We start from the raw sequence: 16,201 nt of genomic DNA on the forward strand, positions 1-16,201 counted from the left end.
CCTTCCACGATATTAAGGCACCATACACACCAACGCGACTACAACGCGATTCGACCGCGTCTGCAGAGTGAGACGCAAGACGTAAAACTTCAGCAACAAAAGCAGCAACGATTCGCATTGTTGTCGCGTGGGTGTGCACGAATAGATTCGCGTCGTGGGCGCTCCGCATCTTGTCTAGTTTCATGATGAGCAGGTGTGGCCGTAGCTTTACTCTCTATTCGCGCCTAAAGAAATTTCACTACAAAATCCATAATATCAAAGTTGTAGTGTCAATATAATTCGAATATTCCCATTTCAATACTCCCGATATCCCAAACACATCCCAACCCGGAAATAGAATGCCTTTCCTTAACGCGAAACATTTCTACGAACCTGTAAAAGTCAACATCTCAACCGAGACATGGGTCAATGCAAAAATATTCTTGGGTAAAACTCTTGCTAGGATAACCGTCATATAACGATCGCTATAAAGGATCGAATAAAGTAATTGAAAAATCATTGAAGCAAGATGGTGTGGTTTTCTGGAGCCTGTGGAGTCCAGCCTGTGGACGTCCACTGTTGGACATAGGCCTTCCCTATAGAGCGCCACCACACCCGGTCAGCCTTCCTCATCCAGCCACTTCCCGCCAGCCGCTTTATATCGTCAGCAAAACAATATTTTTTACGAATTAACGTCACGTCTCAAGACAGTAGTGCCAGTGACAGCGTGATTTAGTTTCCATCGTGTTTCCATAGTTCATGGACTGCTGTGGCTTGGCACCGATTAATTATTGTACATCCATGCTTGGCACTTGTTAGTGCATTTACGTCCGGATGGCTCAATTTGACATGCGTGGCGTAGCGTGGTTTAAACCGTGGTGAAACAGGTGAACCAAAAGAAAATATTAGGGTGAGATTTATAGAGCGAACTACGCCTTTGCTCATACTTAAGATTAAGTTAAAATGAGACAGATTTATGTGAGATATAAACATCTGTCTCGTTTTAACTCTGTCTTAAGTCTAAGCAAAGTCCTATAGATCCTCACTCTTGGTGTAGATCATGAATCAAGAATAACGAGATAGTGGGAACACTCCCAGTAAATCAAGATATACCTATATGCTATACATAATATATCCCAAGATGTATGCTATATATCCCAGTATATGTAGCTAGTAGCTAGATTGACAGGAGAGTGTCTTAAACTAAATCTAATTAAGCCAAAATGTTCCAAGTCTAATATTAAATCCGGGTAAGGGAGCAAAACAACATTTTCACGAATTAGCGCCGTGTCCCAAGACAGGGGATGCCACTGACAGTTTAATCGTCGTTAAACCCGTCGTCACACACGTCTCGAGCAATGGCTCGAGAAAGTTGATTAGAGTGCCTGTCACCTACTTGAGATTTAATCCGACCTTAAACTGTTGACAGTGTGAGTAATAAGATCTACTAACTTGTGGGGCTTTGATACAAGTAATTTTTATGCAAAGTTAATTTTACACGCATGCTTCATTTGAAGATTTGATTCACAAACCCGCGCGTCGGTTTGGTTTGCAGAGTGCGATGTCTTCGATGTGATTTGGACGCTTTGTAGGTGTTAAAATTACATTATCTGTCTACTATATCTTCGTAAGTTATAGTAGTCCTCTTTCTTTAGTTGTGCTTTGTACACATGTATGAGATTTTTCTTATATTTTATTATAGCACATTCCTCTTACGAGGAAATTATAACGTCCACATAAACTCAAGCGAGTTTCAGGTTGTGACGGTGTTAAAATGACCTATAAGTCTACTTTCCTGTCAAATAATGAGTATAAACTATAAATATAAAAATAGTAATATTAAATATCTTGCAAGGTAACCGCCGCGCTACCCGACTAAACCGCATCGTAGCATAGATATGTCATCGTAGTCGTTTTGGCTGCGCAGGCTTGGATGATTCCTCAGAATTTCCGCTCTCGCCACATCGTATGACACACTCCAAACCTAGTGTTAAGAGGGGTCTCTCCGTCACTCGCTTCATACAAACGTAGTTCCAATTTCATTTGAATTTTAAGCAACCAAAGTCCATGAAATTTTGCAGACATATTCTAGAAACTCATATCGATGTCTGTGGTTTTCCAGATTTCTGTTAAAATATTCGGTTTCAAAGTTACGCGGTCTTAAAATTTTTTACATACAAATCTTTGAGCCCCTGTAATTTTAAAACTACATATTTTTAGAAAAATCCCACCACCACAGACACAGATATTAGTTTCTATAATATGTCTGCAAAATTTCATGGACTTTGGTTGCTTAATATTCAAATGAAATTGGAACTACGATTGTATGAAGCGAGTGACGAGAGAGCCCTGTTAATTACATGTCACAATACATTCGTCGTCGTTCCGGACAGTTTGACGTCGTCGGATTTAGGAACCTCGTCTAAGACGTACTTGTTGCCATAATGTTGTTATAATAAGCTGATAAGAAACGAAAAGACTGTATTAATCTACTCGTTTAATTCTATCTTTATCTACAAGCTTCAATGAGTGATGGATCTATCAATACATAACGTATGTCATCGATAAGTTTAAATGGTAGATTATTGGTGCTGATTCTGATTGCAACTTTAGAGTAGTTATTTTGCATCTTTTTCAATTTAGAACTGTCGAACTTCGTGATTTTAATGACAGTTTTGACTCTTGAGCATAGGTAGGCAGTGTTTAAATTTTTGGAGTAAATAACAATAAAATTTAGATTTTAATTATTTAAAATTCATTTTCCGTCCTTTTTTTATATGTTTAAGAAAGAAATGTTTTTTTTTTCTTTCAAAGAGGATGCTAAAAGAGCCCGTTTTATTTGGATAAACAAAGGTAACACTGTTAAAAGCAAAACCGTGTCAGAGTAGACAGGTCCTTGTAACTTAGAATTTAAAACGTATAAACAAAACAAGGCAATGTCATGCGCTAGTAAAATGCGAATTTACGCACCCAAACAAGCTAGGTAATGTAAGTATATTGATACAACCGAAGATAAAATATAAGAATCTTTTTTTTTTTATTCGGATACAAGTTAGCCCTTGACTGCAATCTCACTTGGTGGTAAGTGACGATGCAGTCTAAGATGGAAGCGGGTTAACCTGAAAGGGGTAACAGGTGCTTGCAACTTAGATTTTAAAACGTATAAACAAAACAAGGCAATGTCATGCTCTAGTAAAATGCGAATTAACGCCCCCATAGGCGCACAAACAAGCTAGGTAATGTAAGTATATTGATACAACCGAAGATAAAGAATCTTTTATTATTATTGACAATGTCCAAATATGGCATATCATAAATGTTCTGCTTCAGAATCTAGGAGTAAGATAATACCTGTTATTATTAGCTGGTGCCCGCCTTGGATTAAAAGTTATAATATATAAATGGTGTCAGCCTTTCATTAATTAGATGAAGGCAAATATATTTAATAATATGAGGAAGGCAGAGGACCGTGTTTGGTGGCGCGCTCTTGAAAAGGTCTATGTCCAGCAGTGGACGCGTACAGGCTGATTGATTTAAAAACAAAAGCAGCCTTGATATGGATACAGAAGTTAATAACTAAAATTGGATTATATTTGTCGACGATATTTGAAAGTCTAATAAATATGTTATTGTTTATATTATTTGTGGATGAACTAAAAATTCGTTTAATCATTCTAAAGTTTGAAATCACAGTACAGTTTTATTACATAACTAAATATGAGATAAAATATAAAGAAATACGAAGGATCAAGACACACAGGACGTGTTCAAGCCAAGTTCCAATAAGAAAAAAAAAAACTTATAAGAACGGCGACACACGGGCAGTGTGTATTTTACACGAACCATTTCGATTTACTTTTGATCCTCACATAACTCAGAAACTATTAAACCTACACATTTATAATTATAGAGTATGCATATATAGCCTCATAGCCTCAATAGCTCAACCAGTAAAGGAATGGACTGAAAACCGAAAGGTCGACGGTTCAAACCTCGCCCGTTGCACTATTGTCGTACCTACTCCTAGCACAAGCCTGACGCTTAGTTGGAGAGGAAAGGGGAATATTAGTCATTTAACATGGCTAATTTTTTTTTTTTTTTAAATATATAGTTCAACTTACTTCCAAACAAGTAATGCGCCTATTAGAACGCCCACGATGAGGACGGTGGAGCAGAGAGCGATCACTGCCGACGTCTGCAACGATGGCCCGCTGTGGTTGTACGCGTCTATCTTCTGGAAAAGAGAAACATAAATCTAAATCACACTAATATTATAAAGGCGAAAGTTTGTATGTGTGTGTGTGTGTGTGTGTGTGTGTGTATGTTTGTTACTCCTTCACGCAAAAACTACTGGACGGATTTGGCCGAAATTTGGAATGAAGATAGATAATATCCTGGATTAGCACATAGGCTACTTTTTATCCCGAAAAATCAAAGAGTTCCCACGGGATTTCGAAAAACCTAAATCCACGCGGGCGAAGTCGCGGGCATCGGCTAGTACAATATAAAATTAAAAGATGACTGACTGAATGACTGACTGCTCTATCAACACACAGCCAGAAGAACTAGAGTGAGCAAAATCTCGGTTTGATCCTGAATCGAAATGTTAGGCTATGGTGACGTAAAATCATAGGAAAATAGGGCTATTTTAGGGCTTCCTGCATCAAATATACTAACATAACGAAGTCTCTAGGTACGTTTTGTTAAAAGTTCCCTTTTCGTGAACTGTGACACAACTCAAATTACTGGACGGGTCGGGCTCAAAATTGGCATGCAGATAGTAATATCCTATTATGACGTAGATAAGAAGTATTTTTGAAAACTCAATCCCTAATGGGATAAAATAGGAAATATTGAAGCTGCTATCGCTAATACCTCAGACAAGCAAAGTTTTGACGTTGTATACATTTTCGATAATAATAAAAATCTGAATGTTATAAATACAATAAATATAGTAAGTGTGTCAATTTTGCAAATTTCGTGTTAAATAAGGTAACTTCAAATCCAAAGACAAACAGAAGATCTTTATGATAGTACTTTGTCTCACCTTTTAGATAATGAACGAACAAAAAATAAGCAGCCAACACTGCTGGCAAAAGTTTAAGCTTAATGAAAGTTTAAGTCAAGTTTCCATACCAATTACGAGTACGCCCGGAAATATTTCACAGCAATCTTGAGATGAAAGAGTCGTAAATTAAATTAAACAATGTTTAAAATTCTATCCAGCAGTAAATCGTGTATTTTGGAAATCGGCCAAAGAAGTTGTGTAAAACGGACAAAATTTAGAAGTTTCTGAGATCTTGCTGTTTTTCAATTTTACGAAATTAAATGTAAAAACACTGAATCAGTTTTATCGGTTCTTGGTAGCCAAAAAGGGATTTTAATACTCGTACATGAGATTAATGTAATTAAATGTAAATACAGCTGTCGTTTCGCCAATTGAATAAAAGCGATTGATTTTAATGGCGTTTGTGAAATCGTCGTAACTTTGATGATCAACTCAATTAAGTTTAAGCTTATATTCTGACGGTTATTATCACCAAAGACGGATATCCTGGTTAGATTAAGCAGTATTGAATTTTCAAAAAAATTAAATAAGTAAACGATTTTACGATTAAATTTTTGTGTTAAGTTACATTTTTGATTTACTCAATTTCAATGAACAATTATTGTATAGAATACAACTTTAATTGTTGGATTAATATTTCTAAAGTAAACGTTAATAGAATAGAAGTGAAGGAATTAATCAAAACAAAATAGGGTATCAATGGGGAGAATAATTCAATTCATAAGTCCTTGGAAGCGTTCCAGTGAATCGACAGAACTTGATTCATACAACACAATTGTGACCAGCATTTGTCATAACTCGCACAGCAATATAGGCACTGATGCCACTGTCGAGAGACGATAATAGCGTGAAGAGGATATCACAAGTGGCATAATGAGTTTTGGACAGTGTACAGCTAATTTGTCTTGTAAGTAAAGAACGATGCTTGCCAAATGTGTTTACTTTTCGCTCGACGCTTATGAATTTCGCCCGATCATAGTTTTGCCAAAATGTACGTCATGCAATTTGAATTATTTACGAGTTTGCGATATCCTTGGCATTTCCTCAGTGAATTTTCTAATGATACTGCCGCTGCAAAAATGATATGTTATGCAACTTATATAATTTAGTCGTATTCAACGGGCTATCAGGAATTGCCAGAGCTTAATAGTATCAAAATGCCTCTTTAGATTGCATCCTGTTCAAGTTTATGTTTAAAAACCTAAGCTATCTTGGGGGCCCGAAAAATTTTATTACCTTACACCACTGAACTTAATATGTCCTTACACTTTGCAGTGATTGATAGGATTTATTTATTCATAGCATTTGGAAAAAGCTGTTTAATTTCAAATTAACTTTTACAAATACTTTTTCACGTAAAATTAAACTACCATTGATTCACTTGAGGGGATGGAGTTGCCCTTTCTACCAAGAAGCAGCAAGGAGTACAGATAAAAATATTTAATCCTGAATTATTATAACTCAAAATTTAAAAAACCACCGACACAAAATACTAATATAAGAAAACTAGAAAAGAGCTGATAACTTTCAAACGGCTGAACCGATTTTCTTCAGTTATAGCTAAGAAAACTCTCGATCAAGCCACCTTTCAAATAAAAAAACTAAATTAAAATCGGTTCATTCGTTTAGGAGCTATGATGCACAGACAGATACACACGTCAAACTTATAACACCCCTCTTTTTGGGTCGGGGGTTAATGAGAACGATTTACATTAGGTAGTAAACGGGGAAAGTCACGATTGAGAGATTTCAACAATAACTTACTAAAACAGTTATAAGTGGCACATACATTATTATCAGGTACTTTTCTCCCTTCGTGTTAACTCAATGTTGTTATAATTACAGTTACCGCAACTTTTTCTTATCAAGGTGTAAGAATAGTGAATTGTATATTAATATCTTCATGGTAGTCACGCAACTTTCAAGGGGAAAAGAGTCATTATGAGCCCCTTGTATGTTTTTTATTTCTTTCTCCCCAAGGAGTCTAGCAATTTTTTGTCCCACTCTTCTATACAAAAGGGGTCGTTTATTGTTATAAAAAATTGTATGGTGCATGTTTTAAATTGCTTTATTAGGGCCGACACAAAAGGTGCCGGTATTGACAGATTAGGGAACTCTAGATGATTGACGAAATTAATGGCCCTGAAAATTATAGCAATTTTGTCTATATGGAATTACTATGCTAATTGCAAATTCTTGACAGTTTTGTTTACTATTTTTACTTTTAACTAAGTACATAAAACTCATTATATTAGTCTTTAAACTGTAAAAGTCTAGTAATTAAAACTTCGGTTTTCTAATCGGAGGTCTAGTTTGATGTCTGGAATGCGCCTCTAAATTTTCGGAGCTATGTGCGTTTAAGAAATGAAATATCACTTGCTTAAGCATCGTTTGAAAAAATGCAGATTTCCTCGATATATATAGATATTTTTAAAGGTTCAGTAAGATGTGAAATCTGTCAGTATGTCAATCAGTACTTGGCCTCTGTGTCTAAACCCTTCTCATTCTGAGAGGAGCACTGTAATGGTCCGAAATATGACTTTAAACATAATAGTCCTGTTTAATCTTAAACTATTTACTTACTTAAATCTTCTAAAAACACCAGAGCAAATTTTCGTGAAACTTAGAAGAAATGATCCCTTTTAAGGACAGGTTAAATCTATGTTACTTATTCAATGGAACGAGTTCCTTATCATCTAATCAACATTATTTCAAACCTTGTATCAATTCTATTGAGATATCATAACCCTTTTAGTAAATTGATTAAAGAAGGTTTTCCATCAAAAAGCAGTTCCAATCCACAATATGAAAACGGCAGATGTTAACAATGCATACCTATCATAATAATATCTATCATACGCCAGCTGCGGATTTGGGACCCTCCTTGTATGATATTGCTTATTATAAACATTTATATAAGTAATTTATTTTTATTGTATGTATGCTCATTACTCCTATAATAAAATATAATGGGGGTCATGCCGTTGAAGAAATTGATAACATTCGTCGATTAATTTGTTATCCAGAGCATACCAAAAATAAAATTTCATGAAAAATTGTTCGTTTTTATTAATTAGGTACCTACTAGCTGATGACCGCGACTTCGTTCGCGTGGATAGAGGTATTTTAAAAATTTCCGTAGGAACTTTTTAATTTTCCGGGACAAAAGGTAGCCTATGTTCTTTTCCATGTCAAAGGCTACATGCATGCCCATCCAAATCCATTCAGCCATTTCGCGTATAACAAACATCCAAACTGCTCCTCCAGATTTTATTTTACCACTGCACTGTGTCCTAATCATGCCAAATTACTTCTAGGTGCTAATACTCTTTGAGCTAAGCCGACAGACGGACAGACAGGCCGAAAAATATGTCTCTTCTATGATATAGGGGTTCCTTTTTTAGTACTGCGGGACCCTTAAAACCAAGCTATAAAATGCTGATTGCTTTTCTCCGTAATGATACAAGTTTTATTCTACATATAAAAAAGTTAATACAGATGAAGTGATCACGCATTTATACGCAAAAAGGAATAATAAAATGAACAGTTATCAACTTACTATGATTATAAAATGACAAACAAAAACCTGATTTAACAGGACTCTCTCCGTCACTTACTCCATACAATCGTAGTCCCAATTTCATTTGAATATTAAGCAACCAAAGTCCATGAAATTTTGCAGACATATTCTAGAAACTAATATCTGTGACTGTGGTGTTTTAGATTTTTCTAAAAATATGTAGTTTTAAAATTACAGGGGTTCAAAGATTTGTATGTGAATTTTTAAGACCGCGTAACTTTGAAACGAAATATTTTAACGGAAATCTGGAAAACCACAGGCATAGATATCAGTTCCCGGAACGTTCCTACAAAATTCCATTGAGTATGATTGGTTAGTATTCCAATGAGAGACGAACTACGTTTGTACTTTGTATAGAGCGAGTGACGGAGGGGGGTCTCTCCGTCACTCGCTCTATAGTCGTCTTAGCAAATATTACTTATTGTAAAGCAAAAAATCGAATGAATCACAGGAAATTGTCTAGACACCCTTTTTGCAAATCGCATTTTTCTGAATTGTTTTGTTAAGAGATAATGAGCCGACAACTATGTTAATGTCAAATAGTAAAAAGTAAATAGGCCTCGCATTACTGACTGACTGCTGATGTGGTGAGTCACAATTCACCGGCGATGGCGATAACTAATCAAGAGGGAAACTGTGGATAAGTAACGAAAGTGTTGGCGGAAAAAAGTAAAAGGCGTCTAAAACATTAATATTATGATTCATGATTCATAGAGATGAAAGTAAAGGAAACCAAAACCTATGGGGTACTTCGCGGTATGGCCCTTGAATCATGATATTTGACAGGTATAAATTAATAGGTCTTATGGCACAAGTAAATATCCGAAAAGCATGAATTTGTTACATCACAAAAAAGTTGATAAGGTGCTATTTTTTATACCCACAATGGTACGGAACCCTTCGTGTACAAGTCCAACTCACACTTGATTGTTTTTTAGGGTTCCGTACCTCAAAACGAAAAACGGAACCCTTATAGGATCACTTTGTTGTCTGTCCGTCCGTCCGTCCGTCGTGTCTGTCAAGATACCTATAGGGTACTTCCCGTTGACCTAGAACCATGAAATTTGGCAGGTAGGTAAGTCTCATAGCATAAGTAAAGGAATAAATCTGAAAACCGTAAATTTGTGGTTACATCACAGAAAAAAATTTGAAATGTAGGTATTAAAATTTTCAAAGTTAGATAACTATACCAAGTGGGGTACCAAATGAAAGGGCTTCCCCTGTACATTCTAAAACAGATTTTCATTTATTTTTATATATAATAGTTTTTGATTTATCGTGTAAAATGTCAAAAAAAATACCCGAGTACGGAACCCTCAGTGCGCGAGCCTGACTCGCCACACTTGGTCGGTTTTTTATACAAACAATGGTACGGAACCCTTCGTGTACAATACCAACTCACACTTGATTGTTTTTTTTCGGCCTACCCTCAATAAATTGGAGTGCACAGAGCTGATCATAACAGTCATGCAAGTGTGAAATGTGTAGGGTGGTGGTAGTTTTTCGGTCATAAAAACATTTTGTTCTACGCAATTAGGGTGTGGGGCAAACACAATTATTGTATACAGTTGTTCGATAGATTAGATTAGGGTGTAGGTACATGTACGAGACAACACCCTCTTTTGATCAAATTATAGAATATATATAGACATCAATAGGTAGGTATGTCTGTATAGAACTTAAGTTGATTAACGTGTATTCTCAGAAGTAGTTTCTTAGTGATACTGGACAACCAGATTAAAGAACATTCTTGGATGATTTATTATAATTTAATCAAGATTACAGAGATGGATCTACCTACCTGCCGAATTTCATGATTCTAGGATAACAGGAAGTACCCTATACCTAGGTTTTTTTCACAAGCATGACAGAGGAACAGACAGACAGACTGACAACGAAGTGATCCTAAAAGGGTTCCTTTTTTCCTTTTGAGGTACGGAATCCTAAAAATATAATAAATCGAGGACCTCATTTAAAAAAATGTAATTAGGTACCTAAAAAGCAAAGTATAATCAAAAATACACAAAAGACACCATGTTCAAAGGTATCTTAGGACGTTGTTTTATCACTCATGAAACATGCCGTAATGTTAGGTTAGGCTTAAAATTCTCTGGAGAAATATGGCTCTACCAGACACTTACACTTTATTATCAGCTTTAATACCTGAAGATAAAGTTGAAATTTGTATAAACATGGTTTATGTGGTACCTTGTACAGCCGACACTTAAGTACACTTTAAACAATGTTACAGATCAATTGCGAACATAAGTCTTTGGGTTGTAGACAGAGATCAACCTTAGGGACTGAATGTGTACTCAGTTGGTAGGTAAGGTATATACATAATATAGAAAGGGACAAAGCTGTGAGAGAGAACGAGAAGGAAATACATTAATCAAGTACTCAACTAACTAAGTCGGATATTGAACATTGAAATCTTGTCCTAAATTTTTACTTTACTATGTATAATATGTAACAGGAAGAATTGACTTACGTAATATTATGAGATATTTGATTTAATACATTTTTGATTAATATTTTATGTATTTTACGTACAATATGTACTTACACTAATTAATAAATACAGTAAAATGTTTTTTTAAAGTAAAGATTTCGAAATCAAACTTAAACTCAAACCATTTATTCAAAATAGGTATTATTGTACCTACTCCTTTTGATGGTCAGAATTGTTAGATTTGTAAGGTGATAATATTATATCAAACATAAATTGTTAGTCATTCAGTTAAATCAATGCATTCATTTCTAGATATCATGCTTATCCTGAACTTTGCCAGCTGGTTACAAATAACTTGACATATCCAAATAATATCCTTCTAGGTAAACGCGTCACATCTTAGACCACATCATCACTTTACATCAGGTGTGATTGTGGTCAAGCGCTTGCCTATAGTGAATAAAAAAAAATCCAAGAGACCTGAAAGATCACCTCAGGTATCTGTCATCACACAAGCAATATTTCATACATTTTTCTGAAGACAAATCTTATCTAAGGACAAATGTGCATTCCCAAGATGGTCATTGTATCGGGCTCCCATAAAAACAGATAAATATCAGAACATGTGCCCAAGAGAATTAAGCTGGAAAAAAGGGACGTCGATTTGTCAAAATGTCCAACTATCTGCAGAGGAATCCGTCATCGGGGCAGAGACGATTTATCGACGGGTATCTCACGTGGATCTTAAACAACAATATCGGGAAATCTACAAAAATAAAATATTCAAAATTCTCCAGTCGTGACTACCGGTAGAGTGGTCATGGACTTTTGACTTGTGGGAGTGTACTGACGATATAATGCAGTTAAAATTTTGTGATTTACTTACTGCAAAAAAACCGGACAAGTGCGAGTCAGACTCGCGCAGCGAGGGTTCCGTACTCGGGTATTTTACCGATATTTAGCACGATAAATCAAAAACTATTATGCATAAAAATAAATAAAAATTGTTTTAGAATGTACAGGTGAAGCCGTTTCATATGATCATAATCATATGATCATCCTGATATGATGATATAGGTATCAACCTACATATCTATGATGGTACCCCACTTGGTATAGTTATCTTACTTTGAAAATTAAAATACTAATTATTTGTTCATGCACACATTATTTTTTTTTTGTGATGTAACCACAAACTCACGTTTTTCGGATTTTTTTCTTAACTTGTGCTATAAGACCTACCTACCTGCCAGGTCAACGGGAAGTATGCTATAGGTTTTCTTGACAGACACTGCAGACGGACATAATGGAGAGACAGACAGACAGATAGACAGACAACGAAGTGATCCTATTATTAGTTGTTTTTTTTTTCTTTTGAGGTACGGAACGCTTAAAGAAGCTGAAGAATAATTATGGAGAAATCTGTAGACTCCAAAGGAGTATTTAAACTGAATGCCTAAACTGATACTGTCAAAGCCAAGTTCTAACAAATAATGTGACGAAAAGCATAAAAATAATTGCAGATATGATTTTTGTAGTAAAATTATAGCACTAAAGTTTAGACACTAAATAAACAATAATAAATTAATGTAAATATATCAAACATAAAGGTAGCAGAACTAACGAATTTTAGGCGACCTTTTACCCAAAGATTATTGTGAAGTAAGGTGAAATGTAGAAATAAGTATTCGAGCCTCGATAGCTCAACGGTTGAGGAGCGGACTGAATTCCGAAAGGTCGGCGGTTCAAACCCCACCCGTTGCACTATCGTCGCACCCACTCCTGGCACAAGCTTTACGCTTGATTGGCGGGGAAGGGGAGTATTAGTCATGATTAACATGGCTATTGGCTAATATTCTTTAAAAAAAAAAAAGTAAGGCAAGTAAAGAACGGTATTAGATTCCTCTAAGGCCCATACTCCAGAGTCAATGGCGATTAATTTTACCATCCCTGTCTCCATCTGATTTACTTTATGGCTGCCCTATTTATCGCACCATCGATCTCAAGACGGTAGCTATTTGTCAATGCCCCTCTTTAATAATTAAAACGTGAAAAAAAGGAAGAATTGAAAAGGCTTTAATTAATTTGGCCCCGTCCGTCGGAACTTTTCTTAAATTATGATTATCGTTGCCCCAAAACTTCGCTCGGAAATGGACTTTTTATCGGAATTAAAACAATCCCGTAAAGGGAATATAAAAAAGCTTTTTATGAGACGTATAAAAATAAAATACGGCTATGAAATTTAAATAGACCTATTATGTTTGCTCATAACTGAAATTGTTGACATTGAGACTGTATTGTTTTTTACGGACGCAATTTCAATGGAATTATTTTTTACGTTCAATTACAAAAGAATTTGTTTATTTATTTTGCTATTTCTGATAGGTTTTCTTCATTGTGTCATTTATGTCTATGTAAATTAATATTTCTATGGAATCAATCCTTCATAAAATATCGTCTTGATAATTTTATTTTAGATAAATATTATAGACGACCTTAAGAAGATAGTGGGAAGTGGGTGGATGAGGAAGGCGGAGTATCGTGTGTGGTGGCGCGCTTTTGGGAAGGCCTATGCCCAGCGGTGGACGCAAACAGGCTGAATAATTGATTGAATTTTATTTTATTTTTATGATTCTCTATTGTTTTATATAACTGTACAGTATTCTTCATAAACCTATGTAGATAGTGATGGCACAACTATGTAAATTACTGATTCAAGTGGCTTCAGAACAATAAAACGGTCTAATTTTGATTACTGGTTTTAATCTATGATAATATTAGAACTACCTGAGCCACAGGTACAGAGTGACTCTCTCCTCTGATTGGCATTCTGTCTGTTTGCTACGAAATGCAAAGTCGCAGCAAAAATACCACAAATTCAGCCAATCACAACAATTGAGATTGTTATAATGGCTGATGCAGGGTTTTCGTAATCAGGTCACGCAGACTTTGTAATTATGTTATCTTTTATCTTTTGATATCACACTTTAATATTATAAACGCGAAAGTTTGTGTGTATGTGTGTGTGTATGTTTGTTACTCCTTCACGCAAAAACTAGTCAACGGATTTGGCTGAAATTTGGAATGGAGGTAGATAATATCCTGGATTAGCACATAGGCTACTTTTTATCCCGGAAAATCAAAGAGTTTCCATGGGATTTCGAAAAACCTTAATCCACGCGGGCGAAGTCGCGGGCATCGGCTAGTTTCACATAAATCACTGAAATAAAAATATAAATCAACTTTGATAATAATTTTCAAAGTCAAAACCATGTCACCAAGTCATGAATATTATCTTGATCATCAAGAAAGATAATAGCTTACTTATCAGGTTATCTATCAGTGTGTCTCTGTCTACTTAGCTCATTAGAATTTAGAAGGTTTGTGGAAATAGTTTCACAAGCATTAATTTATTAAATAGATCAGAAAATCACGAAAGTCAATTTCTTACAACAAACAAGTTTAGTTACAAAGTTCCGACGGTAAAAGTTTAAATATGATCGATCCGGTGCACCTGACAGCCAAAACGGCAATAGAATTTGAATTTTATTTACAGAACAATAAGGTAAAGTTTTGAGGTATCTGTTTGGGATATAAAATTTTGCTCCGGTACTCAAGGTTGATACTGAAATAGCAAACATTTTGTATATATTATTGAGAATGTATATATTGAGAATTTAGGGAATTTTAAGATAAGATGGGTATTAGTATTGGGATTGCCAGTTGCCCCGTATTTTACGGGTAGCCCCGTATTTCAGGGTAAAGAAACTTTATTCTCATTAAGAATGAGGAAGTAATGTATGATAATAGAAACCCGTTATTGCAAAAATAAAATACGGGGTAAATAAAGCTTCCCTATTTTTTACGAATTCAGTCAAACTGGTTGGAGAAACCAAACCATAACGTTTCGCGTTTGTCCAGTAGAAAGAATATTTTCTTTGTGCTTCAATGTGTGGCAGAAGTCACAAGTGTAAATTAAAAATTTATAACACCCCCGACAAGTGAAGGTTACAGTAACTGGAAATGAGCTGATAACTTTCAAGCGGCTGACCCGATTTTCTTGGATTATAGCTAAGGACACTCTCGATCAAGCCACCTTTCAAACAAAAAAAAAAACTAAATTAAAATCGGTTCATTAGTTTAGGAGCTACGATGCCACAGACAGATACACAGATACACACGCCTAACCTAAAACACCCCTCTTTTTGGGTCGGGAGTTAAAAATAGGTCGACTTGATATTTTGATTTAGCATGATGCACGCACAATTTAGGAGTATGTTAATAGTTAGACAAGAATATTAAAAAAAAATTACAACACAAGATGAAAAGCAGAACCTACTCCAAACCACGAGTCATGGCCTTTCATACGGTTTTCAAAGAAAAAGGGTTCATTCAATTGTACAACTAATATTATGCGCATAAATAATTCTTGCACCCTCATCTCAAACAATTAAGAGAAGTAAAATAAACAAAGTCCCGACTAGTTAGTGATACATAATATTATAATATTTAATAATGAACTGCTGTTATGGCACATGATTTTTAGGGTTCCGTGGCTGCGTATCTCCAGAGAAGAAAAGAAACACTTTATAAGATCACTTCGTTGTCTGTCTGTCTGTCGTGCCTGTCAAGATTCGTCAAGGGAATGAAACCTATAGAATACTTCTCGTTAACCCATAATCATAAGCTAGGTAAGTACCAAAGTCTTTAGCATAAGTAAATTGTAAAATCCGAAAACCATGTGTGATTATATTAATCACAAAAAAATTGAAAAGTATTATTTCTTGTACGATGGTATGGAACTCTTCGTGTATGAGTCTGACTCGGACTTGACCATTTTTTAGGGTTCCGTACCTCAAAAGGAAAACCTTATAGGATCACTTTGCTGCCTCTCTATCTGTCTGTCAAGAAATGTAAAGGGACCTACTTCCCTAGAATGATGGGCAGTCAGCTTAGTCTTATAGCAAAAGTACGTAAAGGGAATAATTTTAAAACCATGAATTTGTGGTTACATCACAAAAATAAAGTGTTACTTCTTGTACGATGGTAAGGAACCCTTAGTGTGCGATTCCGACTCGCATTTGCCGGGTTTTTTAGTAAGGGGTCAAGGGTTGGAACCTCA

At 35.4% G+C, this 16,201-nt stretch overlaps 1 protein-coding gene across 6 annotated transcripts in view; it reads right to left on the reverse strand.

Moving 5' to 3' along the window:
* The window catches only part of LOC123874806, a 237,826-nt gene that overhangs the window by 23,958 nt on the left and 197,667 nt on the right, over nt 1–16,201 (reverse strand). For all 6 annotated transcript variants that reach the window (XM_045920315.1, XM_045920313.1, XM_045920314.1 and 3 more), the window contains one exon: nt 4,101–4,213. In XM_045920315.1, coding sequence (XP_045776271.1) covers nt 4,101–4,213 — 113 coding nt within the window. The remainder of the gene's footprint in view (nt 1–4,100; nt 4,214–16,201) is intronic.

Source organism: Maniola jurtina, chromosome 19 (genome assembly GCF_905333055.1).
Source record: "Maniola jurtina chromosome 19, ilManJurt1.1, whole genome shotgun sequence".
NCBI lineage: Eukaryota > Metazoa > Arthropoda > Insecta > Lepidoptera > Nymphalidae > Maniola > Maniola jurtina.